Raw genomic sequence first — 22,876 nt, forward strand, 5'->3', positions numbered from 1 at the left:
TATTTCCACCTTTTATCTATTTTGGAAGACTTTGGGAAAGATTGGTGTTGATTCTCCTCTAAACATTTGGTTGAATTCATCAGTGAAGACATTTGTGCCTGGCCATTCCACAAAAACTCTATTTGTCTCCTTATTGGTTATATGTCTATTTAGATGTTCTATTTCTTCTTGAGTTAATTTCTGGTATTTGTGTTTAAGAATTTCTCAATTATAGATTATCTAATTTTTTGGCATACAATTGTTCAGAGTATTACTTTATAATCTTTTTATAAATGTAAAGTTGGTAGTTTTGTCCTTTAAAAATTTTTCTAATTATTTAAATTTTTATTATTTTTTGGTGTATCTGGAGATACAGAGATCTTTAAAAAACTTTCTGATTTTAAGAGTTTGAGTATTCTATTTTTATTCTTGGTCAATATAGCTAAAGGTTTATGAATTTTGTTGACCTTTTTAAAGAAAAGACAGTTCATTTCCACCAATCTTTATGATTTCTTTTCTTCTGTTTGCTTTTGGTTTAGTTTATCTTATTTTTCTAGTTTCTTAAAGTTGAAAGTTATTTATTAGAAATCTTTATTCTTTTTTAATATAGGTGCTTACTGCTAGAAATTTCCCTCTAGGCAATGCTTTAGCTTCATTTGATCATTTTTTGTAGTTGTGCTACAACTACAGTAAAAAAGTATTTTAGTAAAAATACTAAAAGTATTTTTTAGTTTCCCTTGTGTTTCTTCTTTGACCTATTGGTTATTTAAGACTGTGTTGTTTATTTTCCACATATTTGTGAATTTTCCAAATTTTGGTTTACTGTTAATGATTGCTAATTTTACCCATTGTGGTTAGAGACACATTTTGTATTATTTGACTTTTGAATTTATTGAGGCTTGTTTTATGATCTAACATATGGCCTGTCCTTGAGAATGTTTTGTGTGTACCTGAGAAGAATGTATGATCTGCAGTTGTTGAGTGAAGCATTCTGTAGATGTCTGTCATGTCTTTGATTTATAGTGTTGTGCAAGTCTTGTATTTCCTTGTTCATCTGACTACTTGTTCTATCCATTACAGAAAGTAGAGTATTGGAATATCTCAATATTACTGTCGGCTTGTTTTTCTCCCTTTTTCTTCATATATGTTCTTAATGGAGTAACCTTTTTATCATTATAAGATGATAAATAACAATTTTTGCTTTAATTTTATTTTTTTCTGATATTAGTATAGCCCCTCGAGCTCTTCTTTTAGTTTTTGTTTGCATGGTATTTTTTCCCCATCCTTTTGTTTACAGCCTCTTTGTGTCTTTGAATCTAAAATGTGTCTCTTGTAGACAGTACATTGTTGGATCATGTTTTCAAGTCCATTTTGCCAATATCTGCCTTTTATTTGGAGTATTTAATTCCACTTACATTTAATATAGTTACTGAAAAAGTAGCATTTATGTTTGCCATTTTGCTACTTGTTTTCTCTGTATCTTTTTCTGGTATTTATTTATGTGTTTATGCATTTATGTATTTATTTTTGAGAGAGAGCACAAACGGGGAAGGAGGAGAGAGAGAAGGGGACAGAGGATCCAGAGTGGGCTCTGTGCTGACAGCAGCAAGCCTGATGCGGGGCTCTAACTCATGAACTATGAGATCATGACCTGAACCCAAGTCAGACACTCAACTGACTGAGCCACCCAGGTGTCCCTGTTTTCTACATGTCTTATTTCTCTTCTTGTTACTCAATTTCTTCATGACTACTTTGTTTTGTGTTCTATATTTACTAGTATACTATTGTAACTCCCTTGCCATTATTTTTACTATATTTGAGTTATTTTTTTAATAGTTCCACTAAGCATTACAATTATCATCTTAATTTATAACAATCTAGTTTTGATGAATACCAACTTAATTTCAATATTATAATGAAACTGTGCTTATATAGGACTTCATTTCCTACTCCCTCCTCTGCACCGTTATTGTCACACAAATTACAACTTTATATGTTGTGTGCCTATCAACAGGTTTGTACTTATTCATGAAGTTGTACTTAAATCAGATGGAAGAAAAGAATTACAAAAAAGCATTTATACTTTCTTTTATATTTATGTAGTTATCTTTCTGGTGCTGTTTGCTTTTTTATGGACTTTATTTGCTTCCTAGTGTCCTTTTATTTTAGCCTGAAGCATTATCTTTATTATTTCTTATAGGGCAAGTATGCTAGTGATGAATTTTCTGTTTTTGTGTATCTGGTGATGTCTTAATTAATCATTCAATTTTAAATGAAAGCTTTGTTGCCTATAGAATTGTTGGTTGATTAGTCTTTATTCTTTCAGCACTTTAATTATGTCCTCCTACTGCCTTTTGGCCTCTATTGCTTGTATGTGATGAATCACTTTTTACTTGCTGCTTTTAAGATTCTCTCTTTGTCTTTGGATTTTGACAGTTTGATGATGATATGTCTAGTCAGTCTCTATGAATTTATCCTTCTTGGAGCTCACTGAGTTTCTTGAATGTGAAGACAAATGTTTTTCATCAAATTTTGGGATGTTTTTGGCTATTATTTCTGCAAATATTTTTTCTGCCTCTGTCTTCTTTTGATATGATTGCTAGTTTGCATATGTTGGTATGTTTGATGGTTCCATAGGTCTCTGTAACTCTGTTCATTTTTCTTTACTCTATTTCCTTTTGTGCCATGGCCTAGATAATCTCAACAGACCTGTCTCTTCAAATCAGTGGTTATTTCTTTTGCCATTTCAAGTCTGCTATTGAGCCCCTCTAGTGAATATTGCACTTCACTTACTGTATTTTTAACTCCAGAATCTCTATTTACTTTTTATAGTATCTATGTCTTTATTGACATTCTGTATTCAATGAGGCATTATTCCCATACTTTATTTCTTTAGATAAGATTTCCTTTAGTTCTTTGAACATGTTTATAATAGCTGATTTCAAGTCTATGTCTAGTAATTTCAACATCTGGCCTTCCTTAGGGATGACTTCTGTTGATTTCTTCACTCCCTTCCCCTGCGCCCCGCCCCCCCGTGTATAAGCCATACTTTCCTGTTTCTTTGGGTGTCTCATAAACATTGTTGAAAACTGGACATTTTAAATGATAAAACCTGGCAATCAAATTCTTCCCCTTTCCTAAGAGGTTCTTGTTTTTGCTCTTTATTTTTGTTGCTGTTGTTCCTGCTGTTTATTTAGTGACATCCCGGGACTAATTCTATCCCATTACTAATTCTAGTGCTGAAGTTAACTGAAGTCTCTGTTCAGTTAACTTAGTGATAAGCCAATGAGTGGACAGGTTTCTTTGAACCAGTAAGTCTATCAGCCTTTTCCAACAGATTGTGTATGTGCATGCATGCATCCATTGTGGGACATGTGCCTAATGTTCCTGCAGGCAGTTTACAACTCTGCCTTAGCCTTCATTTCCTGCTTGAGAGAGTCTCAAAGTCAGCCATAGAGAATTGGATCTTTTCAAGTCTTTTCCAAGCATATGTATGGTCCTATACATGAAAGTGGCCTAGTAGATTCCAAGGAACATTTTGGAGCTTTTCAAGTCTCCCTATGGACATCTCATTTCCTGTTTTTTTTTTTTTTGTTTGTTTGTTTGTTTTGTTTTTTTTTTGTTTTTGTTAGATTTAGCCCCAGTTGGTATTGCTGCCTTTGGTAGCTGTGATATTAAATAATTGCTGCTGATTGTTTTCAACGAATGTCCTAAGGGTAAGGTTATCATCATAGAGCAAGCTTTGAGTCAGGCAAAGTCAAGTGAAGGTCTGGGAATGGAGATTTACAGGTAACTTTCAGACAGTTCTCTGGGGATGAGACTTGGAGAGCTCCAAACCTGTTCTGCCTCCTTTAAGTGGCTACTATGCTAATGGTTTTCACAGCTACCATAGTTATGTATCTGTTGGTTTTCAAAGCTACTAAGGAGCTGGGGAGAGTGGGATGGGAATAAGATAAATTGAAACAGCACAAAGTTTACTGTTTTTACTGATATTCAGCCATTTTTATGGAATAGATTCTTCTTGGGATGTTGCAAGCCTTTGTTAATTCTCAGAGTTTAGAAAAAGTGGATTTTGACATTTTTGGCCAGTGTTTCATTGCTTTAATGGAGGAAGAGATCTTAAGATGTCCTTCCTATAAAATTGCTTTAGAGTACTTTTTAAAGATGGGATAGGGAAAAATCATAGAAAGGTAATATTTTCTGAAACTAGTGACCTGAGGGAACTTTGAGGAAAGGTGAGTGGATTAATGTTTTGTTTCTTTCTTTAATATTTATTTTTGAGAGAGAGAGGGAGAGGGAGGGAGAGAGAACACGTGCATGCACAAGTGGGGGAGGGACAGAGAGAGAGAGAGAGAGAGAGAGAGAGATGGAGACAGAGGATCCGAAGTGAGCTCTGTGCTGACAGCAGAGAGCCTGATGCGGAGCTCAAACTCATGAACGGTGAGATCATGACCTGAGCTGAAGTCGGACGCTCAACCAACTAAGCCACCCAAGTTCCCCAGATTATTGTTATTTATACATATTATGTGATATTTATATATATTTCATAATATACTTATAAAATATATAACGTGTATATTTATGTTTTATTACAAATTACTGTATTACCCAAAGATAATTGTTTGGAATAACATACAAACAAGGTTGTATTCCAGAGGGTTTTTTTTGAGTCTAGATGCTTATGGGAGTTTTACTGAATAGAAAAGTAAGAAGAGTAGTGTTCTCAAAAGTTTTCTTTTTTCATTTTGCTATTTTAGGTGTACAGAGCCAATGGGCCAGATGGAGCCATTGGCAGAGGTCAGAGAATCCACCTGCAATTATGGGACACAGCAGGGCAGGAGAGGTATGAGACCTTCAGTTATGTGTTTCTTACTGGAGGAAAGGGAAAACCAGCTATGCTCTTCACACAGTGCCTGAGCAGGAAAAGGCCAGCTGGTTGGTTGATTTGTACTTAGATAAGACATACTTCCAAATTAGCAGGAAATTTATCAATCTGAAATGGTAATGATGTGTCCTTCATACAAGGACAGAAGAAAATTGAATCCTTTTGAAAATAGACCATCTTACTTATGGTCTTTCTTCTTCTTTCTTCTTCTTTCTTTTCCTGCTTTCTCCTCCTCCTCCTCCCTCCTCTCTCTTTCTTCCTCCTCCTTTCTCGTTCTACTCATTTGCTTAGACACTTTCCACCATTTACTTTTGCTGTTTACTCAGCCACAAAGACAATTGTAGAATTGCATGCATTATTCTTGATTGTTGAAACCTCATGGAAAATCTGATTGGAATTAACTCATATGGTCAGAGGTTGCTTGATCAAGATAAGTCACATGAAATCTTGATAAAAATTTCTTTAAGTTAGCTAGAAGCTGCTGTTTTCTCTCGTTTTCTTGAAGTATTCTTTTGTTTTTTAACTTTTTATTCTGGAAATATTCAAATATATACTGGAAAGGATAGTATAATAAAATCATGTACACATTTCCCAGCTTCAATAGCCATCGATTTGTGGCCTATCTCATTTCATTTATACCTCTACCTCTTTTTACCCCCACTCCTAAATTATTTTTAAGCAAATTCCAAATATCAGATTTTTTCATTTATAACTACTTTGGTAGGTATTTATAAAAGATAAGGACTCTTTTTTTTGTAAAAATGTTCACTAGAAATATTTGAGAAAATTTAAAATATATTAGATGACAAATTGATGTCAGTATTCTTTTCCGTAGAGTCTATGCCTGTCAGTTGCAGGCTTTGCATAAAAGTAAAATGGAAATGGACTTGAAACGGAGAGAGAAAGGATATAGCTAGATAAAACCTTGGAAGAGAGCACCAAGAAAGGCTAGGGACTGAGTCAGTAGTACTCCCATCTTGAAGCCAAAGAAATGTTTTTCAGAGTTATTAAACTTCTTTAGAGACTGAAATTAAAAGGTTATGGAACCCATTGCAATGTCAGGGCAAGTTGAACTTTCTCAGGACAAGGAAAACCTACACAGCAGGCACCATTGCTTTTGGCCTAATTAACTCTTAATTGTACTGTGCATTCTTGGCTCAGACTAATGTATCATGAGCTAGTTCTTGTGGTCCCTGTCCAGCAGACTGTTTTTTCAAATCACATGCTCCATTAACACATAAACTTATATAAGTGATAAATAACTGTAGTATACACTTTTGGAATATCATTATCTTTTTTTTAATTTTCAAAAACTTAAACAGATTGTTTTTATTTTATTTATTTTTATTCATTTAATTCCAGCATAGTTAACATACAGTGTTAGTTTCAGGTATACAATATAGTGATTCAGCAATACACTATACTGAGTTCGATACATTACTCAGTCCTCGTCATGAGAAATGTATTCTTAATTTCTTAATCTATTTCACTCATCTCTTCCCCCACCTCCCCTCAGGTAACGATCAGTTCTCTATAAGATTGTTTTTATTTAAATTTTTTAATGTTTATTTATTTTTGAGAGAAACACGGAGACTGCACGAGCAGGGGAGGCACAGAGAGAGAGGGAGGGAGGGAGACACAGAATCCAAAGTAGGATCCAGGCACTGAGCTGTCAGCACAGAGCCTGTTGCAGGGCTCAGACTCACAAATTGTGAGATCATGACCTGAGCTGAAATTGGCCGCTTAACTGACTGAGCCACCTAAGTGCTCCAAGATTGTTTTTATTTTAAAAGAAAATTCCAAATATAATTTTTGGAAAGTATCAGTATGTTTTGAAATATTCTTTCTAGCTCTAGATATCTCTTTACCATATTTTATAAGATACCCAATATCATTGATTATATATATATACCTTTATACTGATAAAATGATCTATTATAGCACACTTTGTTAAATCTTGTATAGTTAAGAGGTACCATATGCATGTATAATGTGAAGTTATTAGAAATTATGGCACATTATTAAACACCTAATTTGTTGTTTATGAATTATTGGAAGAGCTGAGGGAATTGCTGCTAGTTTTATATTTCAGGAGTGAGGCCATGATTTAGGTGACCAATCTGCTTTTATGTTCCTAGGTTTCGTAGCTTGACAACAGCATTCTTCAGAGATGCTATGGGGTTTCTTCTGCTTTTTGATCTGACAAATGAGCAAAGTTTCCTCAATGTCAGAAACTGGATAAGTAAGTGTTACTGTTTCCCTGTCTCCCACTGCCCACTTCCCATAATAAAATGCCCTCTTATATTCTACTTTTGGTGCAAGTTGTTTTGGAGGAGCTCCTAAGGTTTTACTTGAGGGGCAAAGATAACTAACATACTGTGCTTTTCCTGGTAATGTTAACTTTGATTTGCTCACCACTTCTTTTTTTTTTTTTTTTTTTAAGTGTTTTAAAGAAATGTTTATTTATTTTGAGAGAGAGAGAGCGCGAGAGCAAGCAGGGGAGAGGCGGGGAGAGGCAGAGAGAGAGGGAGAGAGAGAATCCCAAGCAAGCTCTGTCAATGTGGAGCCTGACGGGGGGCTCAAACCCACAAGCTGTGAGATTATGACTGAGCTGAAATCAAGAGCCGAGGCTTAACTGACTAAGCCACCCAGGCACCCCTTTGCTGGGTACTTCTTATCCTATAGGCACATGGCGGCACTTTGCATGTAATCACTTTGGCTTTTCCACAGAGGATGCTGTTAGCCCCATTTGATAGATAAGGAGACAGAAGCCCAGAGAAGATAAATCTTTAAGTATCTGCTTGCCTGTCGTATACTGTGAGGACTTGTATCATCCCAGGGCTTAACACATACATCACATAGATATAAATACGTTTTGAAGGCTTTGCAGATCATACCCCCAGCTCCATGTCTCTTCTGTACTCCGAGGTCCCTTTTCTGCCTTTAGGGCCAGAGCACTGGGCAGGAAGACCCATGATGGAAGACTCTAGAATTACATTTGCAAAAATGGTCACCAGTACTACACACACACACACACACACACACACACACACACACACACACACACACATATACATACGCACATACATACATACATACACACACACACACACACACACACACACACTGGAGTATTGCTCAGCAATCAAAAAGAATGAAATCTTGCCATTTGCAACCATGTGGATGGAACTGGAGGGTATTATACTAAGTGAAATTAGTCAGAGAAAGACAAAAATCACATGACTTCACTCATATGAGGACTTTAAGAGACAAAACAGATGAACGTAAGGAAAGGGAAACAAAAATAATATAAAAACAGGGAGGGGGACAAAACAAAAGAGACTCATAAATATGGAGAACAAACTGAGGGTTAATGGAGGGGTTGTGGGAGGGGGGATGGGATAAATGGGTAAGGGGCACTAAGGAATTTACTCCTGAAATCATTGTTGCACTATATGCTAACTAATTTGGATGTAAATTTAAAAAAATAAAAAAACAAGTTAAAATAAAATAAAATAAAACCAAAACAACAACAACAAAAAAACCTGATCCTTGTACTTAACATTAATATTAATGAATAAGATCTCTTGAAAACTATCCTAAATCATTAATATACATTAACACTTTTAGCTCCATTTTCAGACAAGCACAATGAGACAGAAAGATACTGGTTTATCAAAGATTATGTGGCTAGTAAGTGAATGTATAGCTCCTGGGACCATGCTCTTAAGCATGACACCCATGGTTCACAAGTCTATCTCTGACAGTTTCTAGACTAGATTTTCATTATTTCTTACCTGACCTAGTCTAATATCGTAATTTGTTGTCTTAACTCTAGTTTCATCTCCCTCAAATCTACTCTCCACATGGCTGCCAGAATTATTATTCTAGAAGATAAATATGATCTCATTAAAATGTTTCAATGGCTTCCTGTGGCCCATGATAAAGTACCAGATATTTTACATGCATTACAAGATGCTTCAAAATGTGCCACTGGCTGTCATTCTCATCTTCAGCTGATGGCTCACTGATCTTTGCTTCTGTAATTTTACTTTCGTTTTTACCACTGAGTTGCCCTTCTCCTATGTCTCATGAGGAAGCATCTCCTTATTTTCAGAGTGTTTGCTTAAATGTAAATTTCATGACCCCCATGCAATATTATGCATTTCTTCTTTAAATTGCCATAATAGTTTGTACATATTTTTATTATGATGTATGCTAAATTGCTATACTTGTTAACATGTCTTTCTTACATGAATCTGTTAAACTCTGATTTGTGTATGTCTTTTTAGCACCAAGCATGTTGCCTAGAATACAGTAGAAATTAAATGTGCTTTTTATGTATTTATGGAAGGAAGGAAGCAAGGAACAAATGAACTGAATTCTGGAAATATAAATCAATGTCTTTAATATTGAATATAGCAGAGTTTTAGAGGAGGTTATTAAATATGTTTCTAAATGTTAAAAAATACAACATGACCATTAAATCAGAATACAAAAAAAAAAAAAATACCTACCATTTAAAAACAACTTGGTGTTTTGGTATTATAAAAGGGTCATTGGCTGTGATTTTGATAGTAGAAAACCTTGTTTTTAAGAACCAGTTTTTAAATAAGTAATTTCTGTGGTGTATTGTGATTTTAAAAGGTTTTCCCATACTTTGTATCTGGTCCTCACAAGCTCTGGGAGAAGATTCAGGCAGGTGGCGTGTCTTTATTTTAGGATGAGGACTCTGGGCCTTAAATAGTAGTTGACTTCTCTGAGGACATGGAATTTTTGCTTTCAGATCAATAGGCTTTTTAAAATTTTTTTCTTTACATTTATTTATTTTTGAGAGACAGAGAGAGACAGAGCACAGAGAGAATGAGACGCACAATCCAAAGCAGGCTCCAGACTCCTAGCTGTCAACACAGAGCCTGACGGGGTGGGGGTGGAGGGGCTGGAACTCACAAACCATGAGATCATGACCTGAGCCCAAGTCAGACGCTTAACCAACTGAGCCACCCAGGCGCCCCAAGTTCAGTAGCCTTTTATGCACTTTCTCAACTAAATTGATCATTAACAGTTGAAGAGCTATTTAATATTTTAAGTATAGTTTCCCCAAATTTAGTTATGCTTCCTGGACTTGACTTTGTTAATGCCCGTGTTGCATACCTCATTATTTCTCTTACAGCTGAATGATGGTGGCTATTTTTAGTCCTTTATTTTCAGACCTTGCTTCTCATCTTCTTTTCAGTATCGTTAGAACAAATTATGGGGCTGCCTGGGTGGCTCAGTTGGGTGAGCATGCGACTTCAGCTCAGGTCATGATCTTGCGGTTAGTGAGTTCAAGCCCCACGTCGGGCTCTGTGCTGGCAGCTCAGAACCTGGAGCCTGTTTCAGATTCTGTGTCTCCCTCTCTCTCTGCCCCTGCTCACTGATAGAAATGGAAACTCTGAGACAGATAAATCTTGTCTATCTGGATTTTTTAGCTAATTAGGTAAATAACAAAGTTATGTGAAATTATGTGTAATGTATGCATGTTATTTTGTTTTCCTTATAGTGTAAAAGAATTCTTACAGGTAAAGAAAACATATACATTTTGAGGATTTCATATCTTCAATGGAAAATATTCCCCCCCCAACCCATCTTTAAAAAAAAGAAAGTTATAATGTTCAGGGTCAGAAGTAATAGTATCAAATCTTAATTGGGAATAAAAATTTATTATGTATACGTTTTATTTTTCCTCCATTAGCATTTTGAGTATTACACGGATCATTCATTTCTTCTTTTTGGGGGGTGGGGTACATATCAGAACAAAGGTACTGTTGCATTAAACAGCTGATTCCTGGACTCTGATTAGCCTGGGGAGAGGAGGTCTGTATCCTCCCTTTGATTCTCCAGACCTGTACTGGCAGTGCCTTTTCTTTTGACTCCGATTCTCTCCATGCCCTTTTGGGAAGGGGATACATACAAAGGTGAGCCCTGCTGAATCAGGAGACTGAACAGAGAGCTGAGTCCTCTAAGCCTAAATCCGAAATCTGAAAGGAATCAGGCAGTGTTGGATTCACTCATCTGTCTTCCTGGACCTCAGGGAAAAGCCCCTTCTACCCCCCCCCCCCCCCCACTCCACCCTTTTTTAAACTGGTTGGAGTTCTACTTACTCTTTAAAATCTGGGAAATTATGGCCTCCATGAAATTTTCTGTGATAACTGTAGTTGTATTAAACTTTTTTCCTCTTAGCTTCTATTTTGTACTACTTTGAGGATTTTTAGCATAGTAGGTTGTAGTAGGTTTTTATGTATTTGCCTTTTTCTTCAGTGAGATTTTTAAAAGAATTGGTAACTTTACTTTTTATATAAGTCAGTGTTTGTAGAAAAATCAGGAAGAAATAAAAATCGCCAATAATCACAGTTACCAGAGTCTCCAAAATAAACACTATTAAACATCATTACTGGTAATACTCACCTAGCACTTCTAAATGCTTTAAAGATTAACTTAGTGGTTCTCAAATGTGCATCTGGATCACCCAGAGGGCTTATGAAAACGCGGATTCTGGGCCCCAGATCCAGCATTCCTGATTCAATAGATCTGGGGTGGGATCTGAGAATTTGCATTTGTAGTAAGTTCCCTAGTGATGGTGAGGCTGCTGGTCCATGGACCTTTCTTGGAGAATCACTGAATTAACTCATTTAATCCACACCTTAACCCTATGAAGTAAGTACCATTATTATTACCATTTACAGATGGGGAAACAACTTGGTCAGGGTCACACAGCTAGTAAATGGCGGGCCAGGATTCAACCTTAGACAGTCTGTTCTGAGTTCATGTTCATAATCATGACACTGGACACATGGGTTAATAGAACACAGAGACTCTCTGGAGACCAGAAAGGTTTCACAGTAGAGGTAACTGAGAGTCAAGTCTTAAAAGAATGGTCAAGATTCCTGGAAGGAAGGTTGTGGCTGGGTGTTCAAGCACATGGGGACAGAATGTGTACCAGCCTGGAGGAAAGAAAGGGCATGGCAGTCAGTGGAAACACAGTTTGGTTTTGCCTGTATAGGCCTTGTTGCCCGATTGTTCCTTGAAGGCAAAGGCCAGGGCTCTGAAATTCTGCACCAAGTATCTGGCCTATGTTAATGATCAGTGAATGCTTGCCGACTAGATTTTCTCTTGATAAGATATAATGAACATGACTTTGTAATGAGGAACTAAAATGTCAACACTATTCTGGTTAACCATGATAAAAATAGGCTATACCAACTTTGAGGTATGTCTTAATGTGAAAGTTTGGGCTGCTTTAATTTTGTTATGGGGTGTGATGAATAAGAAATAAGATTTGTTTAATTGCTTTTTAAAATTATGCCCATTTACGGGTTTTCAGGTGAAAAGAAATAAAAGCTGTGGAATAAGAATTATAGTCTCCTGCTTCCTCTTGGTTCTGGTGACAGAATCATTTATTATTTATTCTAAATTTTCTCTCAATCTTGTATCTTGTTTATTTTAATTGAATCGATTCTGCTTTAGGATAATAGAAAAATGTGAAAAACATTTCAGAGAGAAACAAGCTAGTTTGTATGAAGACCGTTCTCTTAAAAATGTTGTTGCATGGAAAGAAACCATAGGAAAAACAGAGCTTTAAGATTAGCAATAAGTACTAAAATTTTCCAAGTATTTTTCAAATGGCCTTCAACAGAAAGATAGCCTCATGGGTGTATGCCCGTGGTTGCCACATGCACGTACATACTTTTGGAGGGTTAGCAACTTATCCCACTCCTCTCTGATATTTAAATAAGGTGAGGTATGAACTTAAGGATAAGTTTTACATATCTGTCCCATCCATTCAGTTTTGTTGATTAGGTTATTAATGCTTTTGAAAGCATTATATCATTTATGTCTCTCTATCCATTTACAGTTTTGAAGCACTCTTGCATATATTTTCCATTGACCGTACACTTATTTTCCTATAATAATTTTTCTTATAGGCCAGCTACAAATGCATGCATATTGCGAAAACCCAGATATAGTGTTATGTGGAAATAAGAGTGATCTAGAAGACCAGAGAGTAGTAAAAGAGGAAGAAGCAAGAGGACTTGCAGAGAAATATGGGTGAGTGTTTCTGTGGAGAAATCTAGAGAAAACATTTCCAATTCAAACATTAGCACATGAATGGGTAATAGAAAATACAAAAGCAAAAAATCGCACACTCGGATGTAAGCCTTGGGAGGTATAAATACCTACTTTGCATATTAATATGTGAAAATATAGGAAAAACACTGGGCGAGGGCTTTAATTTACTCTTTCAGTACCATTTTCTCAATCTCATAGTGTTTGAAGAAAGACACATTTGAGTGCAAATGCCCTAATTCTATAAGGCTGCTTTCCCAAGATGCAAGTAGGAGATGCACGGGATAAGAAAATTATCTCTATTCAGCAAAAAAATTGCAAAGCCAGTTCATGTGCTGCTGTAGAGAGCCCCAGAATACAAGCAGGCCTATTGGCTTTGAAATTTCTATGCTGGGAGAGGAGTGTGAGGATCCCCTTGGTTTAGGTTGTGGTTTTGTTGTAGAGAATCATCTAAATACTGTCTTCCTTGAGCTCCGGAATAGGATCACAGTAGCAACAGCATTAATTGGCCATGAAAGAAGGGGTTAGCCTCCGCTTGTTAAACATGTCAGGGCACCTCTACAAAGGAATTTGTGCTCTACTTTGTTTCTCCCTCTAATACAATGAGAACTCAAATGTGTATGCATTAATTACCCTTGATGTAAGCAGGAGGCAGCAAGTGGAGTTGAGAAGGAAGGGAGGTTAGAGAGAGAGGTGGTGTGGTGTGCAGGAGATGCTACTGGTCCTGGTTGTTAGGCAGAATCCAAGGAGGCCAGAGGAGGCACTTTTTCTTTTTACTTGTGACAACTGCTTTGTTCGTCCTTGGATTGATGGAAGACCAGAAAACACTGGAGGATAGGGGTCACATTGGGAAGGGAGTAGAAGGATAGTTTGGCCAGGCGGGAAGAAGCCAGAGTCTGGGGACAGTTTTGAATACCAGATAAGGAGAGTAGACTTAATCTCCTGGGGGACAGGAAGTTGCTGAAAGCCTTTGAACATGGAAGCATGTGATAAGTACTTGTCTATATCAGTCTAGGGTGGTGGGTGGGTGGGGTGAAATGGAGGGAGGAAAGACTAGAGACAGGGTGGGGCAGAGCAGGATTTTAAGTCTTTCTTAATTCTAGGGGTGGGGCAAGGCAGGGTGGGGCTGAGGAGCTGTGTGTATTCCCACCAACTATATTAGCTTACCCTGGCACAGATTTGCAGTAGGGTGTGGAGGTTTTCACTGTAGGATAGGTGGTGCTTAACTGTGTTAGAATCACCTGAGGAGCCAGGCACCTGTGTTCGCTCAGTCAGTTAAGTATCCTGAGTCTTGGTTTTGGTTCAGGTCATGATCTCATGGGTTTGTGAGTTCAGTCCCTACGTTGGGCTCAGCACTGCTGGCACAAAGCCTGCTTGGGATCCTTTCTGTCTGCCCTTCCCCCCTTCCTGTGCGCATGCTCTTTCTCTCTCAAAATCTTTATTTAGATACAAAAAAAAAAAAAAAAAAAATCTGAGGAGCTTTTAACAAATGCTTGTGTCTGGGCCTTACCTCTGAGCTTCTGAAATAATTGACCTGGAGCAGTTTATTAGGCAAGATTCAATCGAAGAAAACTATACCTAAAAAAATTTGTTACAGGGATTTGTGGGAGCTGGTTAAACAGTTTCTGTAAAGTGTTGTTTCTAATGCTGAAGCTTGAAGTCCACAGGACAGGAAGTCAGGAAGGGAAGGTGGGTCTAAGATGAGAGAGAGCACCAGGAAACACCATCTAGGACCCATAATGACACATGAAACCCATGTCAGTACCTGCTGCCTCTGACCTGGATGGTGTGGATAGCTTAGAGAAGCCAGGGACCTTTGGCACAGAGCTAGGCACACTCACTTGGCCCAGGAGCTGGAGAAACTGAGAGAGGATCTTGGGGAAGGTGAAGCAGGTAGAGGTGTGTTTGCTGGTTTACGCCAACGAGATGAGCCAGAAGGTGAGCAACAATGTATGAGAGCTACGGAGTGGCAGCTGCTTTACTTCCACCCCCCAATATCCCCCAAATCTCTCCTGTGATCTACCCTAACTAGAAAGGAAATTCTGGGGAATGTTCAGCCTAGCCAAGTTGACCTGTTACAAAACCACCACAGGCAGGGGCCTGGACATTGATGTCTTTTAAAAGCTCTCCACTTAATTGTCATGTTAAAAGTACCTCTGGTGCTATTAACAAATACTCAGATCTGGGCCTCACCTCTGAGCTTCTGACACACTTGGTCTGGAGTAGTGATTCTGAGGTGGAGGCTGGCAGAGCCCCACAGGAGATTCTGATATGCTCATCTATTCTTGAGAGGCACTCCTGTAATGAATGTAGTGCAAAGGAAAGGGGGAGGGCCAGATACCAATGAGAATACTGAAGTGTCGAAACTGGGACCTGGAAGCTATGTTGCAAGTAGGTGAGGAGGAAGTGAGTGATGAAGCAATGGAAACCATGGACCTAGACCATGCTCTTGAGAAGTATGTGAATGAAGCCAAAAGAGGTAGGGCATCTAGGGGAGCTAGCTAGATCCAACAAGTATGTTCTCAAGTACTGGAGGGGAGCCAGGATTGACTTCTCCCCCCTCTGGGCTTTTTCAGCCTTTTGTTTATTTCCTCTGTTCTGGTTCTCAGGATTCCACATCCTCCCTGGTATCAAAGAGCCCAACATTGCCTTCTGTCTGAAGGGGGAATCTGGGATTGTAGGGAGACAGGGATTGTCTTTCATCTGTGTCCAGCTCACAAGCTCTGGGGAGTACTTCATAAGAGGGACTCAGTCTAAAGTTTCTGAATTAAGTTAAAATGAGAGAAGGGATTAGCACATAAGATTATGGAATCTATTGGAGAAGAATGGAAAGGAATGGAAACAATTTTCTTAGGAATTAGGAAGCATAAAATGTAGTTCTGTAGGCTTTTTGGCAATTTCAGGAGGAGCTATAATGAAACAGTTTAGTGCATATGCATTTCATAAATTTGACATCTAAGTTTAATGATTATTTTCACAGAATCTTTTTTTCATTTTTAATCATTAACATTTTCATTGGCTGTACTAAAGGGCTATGTTGGTCAGTTTATCTCTATGCTAAAAGTCATAAAATAGGGTACAGTTTATGATACATCTTGATATCATTTGTATATTTGATAAATTTGCATTTTCTGTTCCTATTGTGCTACCTTTTCTCCCCAGTTCCTGAAAAAGGATCATTGGCTCACAAATGGTTCTCTTAAATATACATGCATTTGGAGAAAGACTTTGTCTTAGAAAAACTTTGAAAACGTAATAAAGACCATGTTACAGTACAAATATGGAACATAAGTCTGTGTCTGCGAGGATAGTAGATCTGAGAATAAGGATTTCATGGGGTAGTCAAAAATGGAAAGGGTGAATCGAATGCATGATGAAGAATATCAGAAGTTTTATTTTTAGTAGATTAATAATCCGTTTACCTGTAATTCCCTATAATATTTAGGTTTGTCTAGAAAAGTGCAAAATAATACTTTCTAGTATGTTATATTGAATAAAATTGTCAATGCAGTCAGAGAAAAGAGTAAAGCAGGTTTGCTCAAACTTGTACTGCTGCCAGTCAAAACAATTACAGTCTACAGTTGCTGAAACACTTGAAAAAATAGCTACAAAGTCAAATATGTTAGAAGAGGAAGCAGAATCCAGTATTGGCAACATTCTCTTTGAGGTGATACTATGGGATTTCAAGCCTTAGTGTAGTGCGGTTCAGAATCACCTGAATGCTGGGTCCCAAGGAGTTTCTTTATTTTATTTTTTAATATATATATATATATTTTATTTTTGAGAGAGGGAGAGCTAGAGAGAGAGAGGGAGACAGAGCTTGTGCGTGCACGCGCACACACACACACACACACACACACACATAACGCACACACAAACACACGCGCGCGCGTGCGCGCGTGGGGGAGGGGCAGAGAGAACAGGGGACAGAGGGTCCCTAGTGGGCTCTGCATTGACAGCCTGATGCTCGGCTTGGACTCAGGAACTCTGAGGTCATGATGTAAGCTGAAGTCGGATGCTTAACAGACTAAGCCACCCAGGCACCCCCCACAAGGAGTTTCTGTTTCAGTAGATCTGGGCTGGAACCCAGAAATTTGTTTCCGATCCCCGGATGCTGCTTCTGCAGGTGGCTGAAGATAGCACTTTGAGAACCACTGGCGTAGATGTCAGGTTACTATCAGACGTGCATGCTGGTGGATATTTTCCTTGACAGTATAGTTGGACAAATCATTATGCACAGAATGTGAAGCAGTTGTCTACTGTACCATGGATGGTTGAGGGAAATGTGCTCAATGACGCATCATTGGAAAATCCATGTTTTAGAGAGGAATGTTTTTCTTTCACAGTTGATTAAATCAGCTGTGGTATAGACTGGGAAGGGACTCTGGGGTTGGTACTGAGAGAGTATCCACCACAAGTGGGCAGGCAAGGACTTTGTGAGTAAAAATGGCTGCATCCAAATACCCTCCCAGACTCTTCTTTTTTCACACAGGTTAGTTGGTGGTCATTACAACCCTTTTGTTCGTGATTCAGAGTTGAAAGAAATAGAAAAAAATGTGACTACAAGGAAGGAGTGAAAATTGAATGTACATATTTCATGTGTCGTACAGAGGAACGGGTAGCAACTTTTTTAAATTGAGTAATAATTGACATATAACATTGTATTAGTTTTAGGTGTACAGTGGGATGATTTGATACATGTGTTGCAAAATGAGCACCACAATAAGTTAACATCCATCACCACATATCATTACAATTTTTTTCATCTAATGAGAACTTTTAAGATCTATTTCCTTAAAGGCAGCAAATTTAAGACAACTTTTTCCCCACTGGAGGCTGTGAGCTATTGATGAGGAAGTTGCTCAAGAGTTTCTGGATTAAAAGATGTGTTAAAAACATTTATTTACAACATTATTGAGTACAGGCTATTTCTGGGGTTCAAGTGGCTTAGCTCAGGAGCATACTTAGTGTCCTTTGTGCGTTGAACTAGATGAAATGTGGTATGAATAGATTGATGTCAAATAATTTGATTCTTTGCATACTTCATGACATCCTTCCTTTATACAAGAAACATTGATGTATTATTGGGCATGTTTGAAACCACACACATAAGCTGAAACTAAACATGCAAACTTTTTCAGAACCCCACACAACTCATTACAGGATCTAGATTTTATTTGGCAAAACCTCCTAGTTTGAAACAGTCCATAAACCAGCCCTTTCTTATACATGGTTGTTCATTTAGCATTCAACAGACTTTGAAAAGTAGTGAGACTAATTATGTAATTTAGTAAAAAATTTCTCCATAATATCTGGATCCATACTGGAGCCAAATAACTAGAACCATTTGAAAGAACCCTCAAATATACTTGCTTTCATTTTTGACAACCTCTAACTGTAATCTAGGGTCTTCTAGTTTTGTGGAAATAAGTAGTAGAAAGGAAACCAGCCTGATGTGGATCCGGATCTATGGCATGAGCAGGATCTTGATATCCTGGTGAACAACTGTAAATGATCATAATACCCCCCCTCATTGATTTGAAGTAGTTAGCCATTTTGCTCATTTTATTTATTTTAAAATTTGTGATTAATCTATTTCTTTTAAAAAATATACCAAAATTGGATTCTGCATGCATTCCAAATGACTATTGAGTGGTTATTTTTGGACTGATATCACAGGTAGCTGCACAGGGTTTTTTCACAAGTTTGGTAATACTGCCTCTAGTAATGCTACATTAGCACCACCATGTGGAGAGAAGGGACAATATCACTATTTCTGTGGTTAAAAGGGGAATTGATCCTCTTGAATTTAAGCTAATTTTTAAAATTTTTTGCCTAATAAGTTTTCGGAAAAGCAGAATATTATTCTTAGAGTAGAAAAAACCCATTAGATCATCATTTATTGAGCACTTTTTGGATGCTAGGCTTGTGCTAAGTAAGCCCTTTACATGTATTATCTCAATTTCTCCTTACCGCAATGACCCCATGAACCATGGTTATCCTCTTTACAGATATGGAGAAGTGTTTGGATAATGTAGCCTGAATGCCTTCTAAAAGTGAACATCAAGAAGATACGGACAAAAAACAGTACTAACTGCATCCACTAGATTCATCTTTGCCCTTAGGACAAGCAAGACAGTCTAGTTTTCAAATGTGAACTCAAAGGCACATGTCTGTTTCTGGAGCACCACTTATTGTGGAAAGATAGTCTTATTTCAGGGTCTTCTCTGTGGACCTCATTTGCTTCTCTGGCAGCGTAACTATCAGAGAGCAGAGAGGAGTGAATTTTAGCAGTCATTTATTCCTGTAGAAACAAAAACCGCATTGCCCCAGAGTCTTCTAAGGAAGACTCTGAATGATTAGTCTAAAGATTAAGGTTGTTAACCAGACTCCTGGTCCCATGACCTGGAGCTTCACAAATGGCAAGAAAATATACTTGACTGAGATGGTGTTGCTTGAATTTGGAATTAAAATTTAAAGTACATCTTATTAAAAGATGTACTATATCAACATGAGTGACTTGAAAGTTTGTAACCTAATTCATATACCTTGAAGTTCTACCAATTAAATATTTAAGTTAGCAACTATATTAGACAATAGCTTATTGATCTGCTAGAGGCATCAATCATTTCTATCTTAGTATTAATCAGTGAAATAAGGTCCAGTTCTCTCTGCATTTGGTGAAGATCACTTGGGGGAATTAGGGATCTGATGAGGACTCAAGGTAGGCAGATGCTTTGGGGCATGAAGAACTCCGGCAAGGATGGATCCGAGTGAGCCATCCCTGATGTAGGAAGGAAGCATAGCATGGTCCCAGGTACTAGGATTTAGGGTAGTTCTGTAGATCAGGTACATTGTGGATTAAATCAGTAGTTTTAAGATAGTTTGAGAGTTTAATGTTGATAATGCTGCTCAGGTCTCTTGGAGTTATGACTGTCTCATGACTCAGTGACAGTGTTTCTATGGGATGATGTGTTCTTAGTGTTAAACAACAAAATTACAAACAAACTTTTGTAACCTAACCTATTTCTGCCTTAGAAATAAGAAACATTTATCAGCGACACATATATCAAAAATGACACATTTCTTGTGTGTCAGATTATGATATAGATGCTTTAAATGTTAACTCATTTAATCCTTATAAGACAATGCTGATAGTGTTTAGTTTTATGGATGAAGCAGGTAAGGCACAGAGTTTAATGGCTTGTCAGGGTTCCATAGTTGGTAAGAGGTTGTACTAGGATTCGAATCCAGGCAGGCTGGCTTCAGAGGTTATGGCTCCTAACCATTGTCAAAGATGTTTGCAACTTCCATGCATAGATTTTATAGTTCTTAAAAGTATTTTCAACTATGATTTTCATGTATGCCTCAAAAATAACTGTGAAGCAATTTTCAGGAGCAAGAGGGAAAAACTGTGGAAAGTAGAAACAGCTTAATAGATTCAGTTGAATTCATTGGAGCTCAGGACCTGAGTTTGAAAGCTATTTACATTGGATTTTGAGGGGATTTCAAAAAATTAGATGTGCATTATGATGACAAGAAAGTTCTTCTGTTCAACCAGTTTTATTCCCCCTTCTTTGTTTCTCTCCCTCCCTCCCTCCCCCTCCTCCTCCTTCTCTCTCTCTTTTTCTCTTTTTGTATTTCCAATTTCAGCTCATTATTCTTGGGGGGAATGATGAATTTTTCAGTTGCTTTTCCATGAAACAGTATATTTCTGAATGGTGGTAGAATGATTAAGCCTTCTTTTATTTTTATTTTAATTTTTTTGATGTTTTTATTTATTTTTGAGACAGAGAGAGACAGAGCATGAGCAGGGTAGGGGCAGAGAGAGAGGGAGACACAGAATCTGAAGCAGGCTCCAGGCTCTGAGCTGTCAGCACAGAGCCCGACATGGGGCTCGAACTCATGTACTGTGAGATCATGACCTGAGCTGAAGTCGGACGCCCAACCGACTGAGCCACCCAGGTGCCCCAAGCCTTCTTTTAAGTATGAGAAATTTTCTGTAGACATTAAATGATTCTTCATGGTGTAGTTAAGAAGAAGCATGATGAAGAAAATGTAAATATTTAAATTTTGAGAATTCTCAACCTATATTCCATTCTTACAACAATGGCAGCATCACACACTGTCCCCGTGATTCAGCTCAATAACATAAGTGCTCAATAAATAAATATTTGTTGAATCCCCACAAAGGATGCACTCCTCCCACTTGGTCATCAAATATTGCATGTGACCAGGGGAGTGGGAAAGAGAGACTCATTATCTTCATTTTATGGATAAGGCAACAGATGAAGATGGAATTAAGAAGACTGACAGTAAGCAAAGGTGTTGCCAGGCAGGTTTAAAAACACTAAGAACATGTAATTTGCCCAGCATACTGTTTCCTGATTAAGGTATGTTAGCATCAGGATACAGAGGGGTATGAACATGGACATGGTTGAATCAGTAGAGCAACTGTGTCTCGTAGTACTCACAGATGGATGGATAAATGTTCATTGGAGAGTTCCTCAACCAGTTTTTAAGAGCTAGCCTGGAGCAGGAGAGAAGTACAGAGGTCCAGTTGCAAGTCCTATCAGCTCCTGCAGGAAGTGTGCAGATAACAAGACAGCCTCATGAGGAATCATATGGAGAAATAGCCTTCCATTCCTATACATGTACCCCCTACTGTACTGCTGCTGCCCTTTTTTTTTAATAGAGAGGGGGTACATGCAACATTGCGAGGGCAGTGGTGGAGGTGGGGAAGAGGGAGAGGGGGAGGGGAGGGACTGGGGGAGAGGGACAGAGAAGCCCCTGCAAGGAGCCCATGCAGGCTCGATCTCAGATCTCAGGATGGTGAGATCATGACCTGAGCCAAGGTGAAGAGTTGTCAGATGCTTAGCCAACTGAGCCACCCAGGCGCTTCCCCCCTCCCCCACTATGGCATCTTAGTGACATGAGAAGCAAAGCAACTGTGAGAAGAACTGGAATCAAGCTGGAATCACGCAGCTGTGGATTCAAATCCTGGCTCTGCTACTTTGTATCTTTATGAAACTTGGAAAATGACTTCACCTTTCTGAGCCTCGGTTTAATCATCTGTGAAATGTGAATAAAAATTTCCAGAGGTTTTTCTCTGTTAGGAATTCAGTGTCAATTATTTTATTGTCTTCTTTTGATTTTTGATGTAAAAGCACTAGGAAGTTTAAAAATATATATATTTATAAAAGCTCTCAGGTGGAAGCTGCTCCTAGCCAAGAAATAATAAAAGAGGAACTGAAATTGTAATCAGAGTCACTGATGTGGCATTAACATACTAGGAGAACACAGGAAAACAAAGATATTCTCCAAAAAAAGTAATACTGATGGAGAATTGTAAAGTCCCTCTAAATGTAAGGAACATTTAACTAGACTCAATTGCAATACCCACAGAGGTGCTCAAACAACTTTCTTTTGCAGTTGTTATATCTCAGAGCATTTTGGTCAGGTTCCTTACTAAATGGTGGAAATGGAATTGATAGTTTGAGGAAATACAGTTTTATCACTGTTTTCATGGCTTTACTAAGAAGCAGGAAGAATTTGGCAGTTGATTAATCCTGTTTCAAGAACTAACTCAAATGTATACAAGGTGGCCACTGAAAGAAGACTCATTTCTCTGGACAAAAGACATGAATAGACACTTCTCCAAAGAAGACATCCACATGGCCAACTGACACATGAAAACATGCTCAACATTACTCCTCATCAGGGAAATACAAATCAAAACCACAATGAGATACCACCTCACACCTGTCAGAATGGCTAACATTAACAACTCAGGCAACAACAGATGTTGGCGAAGGTACAGAGAAAGAGGATCTCTCTTGCACTGCTGGTGGGAACGCAAACTGGTGCAGTCATTCTGGAAAACAGTATGGAGGTTCCTCAAAAAAT

General features: G+C 38.0%; 1 protein-coding gene across 5 annotated transcripts in view; it reads left to right on the forward strand.

Moving 5' to 3' along the window:
* Window positions 1–22,876, forward strand: part of RAB27A (RAB27A, member RAS oncogene family) — a 74,953-nt gene that overhangs the window by 48,312 nt on the left and 3,765 nt on the right. For all 5 annotated transcript variants that reach the window (XM_078448629.2, XM_060618469.3, XM_060618473.3 and 2 more), the window contains 3 exons: window positions 4,737–4,822; window positions 7,003–7,106; window positions 12,829–12,952. In XM_078448629.2, coding sequence (XP_078304755.1) covers window positions 4,737–4,822; window positions 7,003–7,106; window positions 12,829–12,952 — 314 coding nt within the window. The remainder of the gene's footprint in view (window positions 1–4,736; window positions 4,823–7,002; window positions 7,107–12,828; window positions 12,953–22,876) is intronic.

The sequence above is a fragment of the Panthera onca genome, chromosome B3 (assembly GCF_046562875.1).
Source record: "Panthera onca isolate mPanOnc1 chromosome B3, mPanOnc1 haplotype 2, whole genome shotgun sequence".
NCBI lineage: Eukaryota > Metazoa > Chordata > Mammalia > Carnivora > Felidae > Panthera > Panthera onca.